At 34.2% G+C, this 3612-nt stretch overlaps 1 protein-coding gene across 1 annotated transcript; it reads left to right on the top strand.

Moving 5' to 3' along the window:
• The first annotated feature begins 547 nt into the window (after positions 1-547).
• On the top strand, positions 548-2773 carry LOC149137318 (uncharacterized). The gene has a single exon (XM_089348242.1). It carries the CDS (start codon positions 681-683, stop codon positions 1965-1967), a length of 1287 nt encoding a protein of 428 aa, XP_089204368.1. The 5' UTR covers positions 548-680; the 3' UTR covers positions 1968-2773.
• Positions 2774-3612: the final 839 nt, after the last annotated feature.

Raw genomic sequence — 3612 nt, 5'->3', positions numbered from 1 at the left:
CGGTGGCCCAGTTTCCGTGACGTATAAGTAACCGAGATCCCAACATCCCCTTCAAACGGGATTCTGGTCCGTAGCAGGGTTCAGGATCAGTAATTTTGAAGGGCACGGACAAGTTGATAATATCGACCCCACTACTTGAATGGTACTTATTTTATCGACTCTGTAGGGACGAAAGGCAAAGATGACTTTGGCGGGATTTGAACTCAGAACGGAAAGATCCGGAAGAAATGTTGCTAAGAAATGTTGTATCGCACGTGTTAATGATTCTGCCAGCTCGTCGTCTTACAACTTTGCCAGCAATTGAGTTAAAATAATTTTATTTGGTATTCAATAGTAAAAATGAAATAAAGTAATTTATTTTTAAAATAATAAAAGTTAAATAAAATAACGGAACTTCTACGATTTGAACCAAGAACCGCTCATTTGCCAGTTATTATACTTGAATGCCATATTACATGAAACAAAATAGTTTGGATGAAGAAAATTGGATGTAAAAAATATAGTTAATTTTGAATAACCAATGACAATGTTTTAAATCATACCATGTGGTCACAAAATATAAGAAGCAGCAGTGACGTTCGGGACGTTTCGGCCAAAATCGAAACCAAACGGTATATTGGGGAAGTTTGACTGCAAAGGCCGACAGCTTTTAGGTATTAAACTAGTTTACAATTAGACTCATGTTGAAAGTTAAGAACATGGATTTTATTAATCAACTATATTGCTCCCAAAAGAAACGCCATCATTTTTCTGTGTTTAAAATAATTTCGTGTGGTTGTATGATCTGCCAGCAGTGTTTAGATAATTCTACCCCAACTAATGACTCTCCATTCTCGTGTCCGCACTGTAAGAGGTATGCTTATGTTAACAACGATGATACCTGGCTAACCTGGGTGCCAGCAAGCAAACTGGGAAACCAAGTTTCAAGGAAACCATTTCATATTGTTAATCAGGCGTTTCTGAGGGGCCAGGGTCAACCCTGCGTCTACCTTCCGGATATGAGATCAATAAAAACAGATGAGATCACTGAAGCCTTCAGCCTTGTGTCTTTGAATCCAATTAATCAAACCCAGCATTGTAGAGATCTTTGCAGAAACTTTTTCCCCAGTGCTGTACTTAACACTGATCCTGGAATTTACCCTTGGAGCGTTAAATCTAAAGGCTGTCGATGGGAGCGTCGAAACATCTTAACTAGTGATAGCGACAGAGACTGCGCTTTCTCTGATCTCACTGTCAGCGCTGACGGCAGCGTTATTGCAACCGATGTGTCGAATTGTAAAATCAAGAAGTTTACTCCTTACGGCCAGTTGTGTGGTTTTGTGAATCTGGCTTACTATCCGGCCCGCATCGACATCTATTCAAACGTCGAGGTTATTACAACTATTCAGAACTGCTGTAAGTTATTAATTATACGACATGTCGGCGTTATGAAAATCGAGAAGGCTATTAAAACTTCAAAGTGTTACACTGCAATAGCTTGTCTGCGAGACCTTAATCAACTTATTTGTTCGACAATGTATTGGAAACCTAGTCTGGATATTATTGATATTAAGGGAAACATACTGAGAACTTTCACAAGTGACAATTTTTCCTGTGGTCTACAATGGCCCGATTACCTGGCAATGACTAACATGTGGAATGTTCTGATATCTGATATGGGACAAAACCAATTAATATCACTTGATATCACATCTGGAGAAATTAAGTTCGTTTATAAAAGAAACGAACACGGTGGTAAATGTGCCCTGACCGGAGTAACAGTTGATCAATATGGACGGATATATGTTGCTGACCGTTTGAATTGCGAAATAATTCGTTTGTCTCCAAATGGTCAACTGGAAAAGACGTTCCTAACTGAAGTCGATGGAATATTACGTCCACAAGGAATAACCATTTCGGAACCAGGTAATCTCGTGGTAGCTGAGAACTCGGTACAATCAGCTATCAAGTTCTATTCGTTGTACTAAACGATTTTGCAAAAAAAAAAAAAAAAAAGATATTTTTAAGACTTTATAAAACAGTTTTCCTTTTATTTAAAGACTCAGAAGTTTTAACTTGTTAATTTATAAATTTAAACTTTTTAAATTTTTTTTTGTGGGTGTGTATGTTAGAATAATATCCGTCTGGAATTATATATGCAAGCAAAGCATATTAAAGCCAAGCGTTTTGGGTATTGTTTTCTTTTTCTGATTCGTTAACTTTTTGTTGTTTTGAGTATTTTCTTCAGCATTGAAATTAATCTATTCCCTCCCCCGCCTCTTTAATGTCAGACAAAATTAAAAAATAAAGCTTGAATTTTGATTTTGGACAAAAGCCAATTTAACTTATTTTAGAACATTTTGCTACAATATATAAATTGCAAACTTACCATATTTGCCCAGACATTTTCGTTAATTAAACAAAGCTCAGTAAAGAATCTCTGGTATTTTACAGAATCTAGATGATTCCTTTTAAAATAAATCTTCAAAGTTCGAAATATTTCTAATATTTGACAACTCACCCCCGATTATTTTATAATAAAATCATTAAATTCATTAGATTGGTCAAAATAAAATTAAATAAATTGAAACTCTATAAAAAATATCGTGTTCTTTGCCTCCCCTAATACATTAACGTGTATAGATAATTTCAGTTATTGTTGAAGCTTTAAGTCTCCGTTCAAAACCATTTATGAATACATCGTTAATTAAATATTTCTCATCACTAAACGAAATATAAGGTTATGTTCAATATTAAGCTGTATTTCTACCAATAAAAGAATATAGTATTTCTATTTGATATTTTAAACCAGACTTATTTTGGAGTTTATCAAACTTCAAGTTTATCAAACTTCAAGTTTATCCAACTCTGTTATCGCATGTGTATATTGGGTTTTATGCATCACTCAGTTTAATAGTTTTTCACTTAAATACATCGTTGTTGCTATAAACGGTTATGCATTATCGACCATCTTCTAAAACTAGACGTTATTCGCTGGAAATGGTAAGATTTTGTTGAAATGGAATATATCAAATATTGATAATTATTGCTTACGCTTATTTTCTTGGCACAATTCCACTTGGGACAATGCGAAACGTTAAATGCCATTTCGTTTGGGATTTTAATATTTAAGTCCTGAAAATTCATCAGTCTTTACATTCTTCTTTAAAAAAACACAAGGTTGATCTTAATTTAAAAAATTGATAATTTTTAATTAGATTACATTGTAATTAAGCCTGCTTTAAAATTATTTTTTCCGAATTTGCATCGCGACAAAAGGATTTGCTGTTTTCAATTTTTTAAAATTTCATTTCACCAAACTTGCTACTTCCTCGGGCGGATTTATTTAATGTCAAAAATTCTATTTATCTTTTAATCATAAATTTCATAGTTATTGATTAAGGCAACAGAATACTTCTTTAATTTATCTTCCATAAATTAATTTCCAAGGGTCCAGAGACCGATCTACAAAGGGCTGACGTGATAGATGTTAGTTCATATCCACTGTACAGCACCACTTAGTACCTATGGCCAACACGAAAATCTCAACTTCTTTATCATTTTCGTTGTCTGTAGGAACCACATGTTGGCAAGTTCACTACTGGAAACAGCAGTAGCACTTAGAAGAAAATC

The sequence above is a fragment of the Octopus bimaculoides genome, chromosome 2, assembly GCF_046866305.1.
Source record: "Octopus bimaculoides isolate indiv1 chromosome 2, ASM4686630v1, whole genome shotgun sequence".
Taxonomy (NCBI): Eukaryota; Metazoa; Mollusca; class Cephalopoda; order Octopoda; family Octopodidae; genus Octopus; species Octopus bimaculoides.
Note: the sequence above shows the minus strand (reverse complement) of the source record. Positions and strands in the feature narration are given on the sequence as shown.

Bases quoted from the DNA above. Each gene is read 5' to 3' on its own strand.
- LOC149137318 (XM_089348242.1), top strand. From the start codon at position 681: ATGTTGAAAGTTAAGAACATGGATTTTATTAATCAACTATATTGCTCC.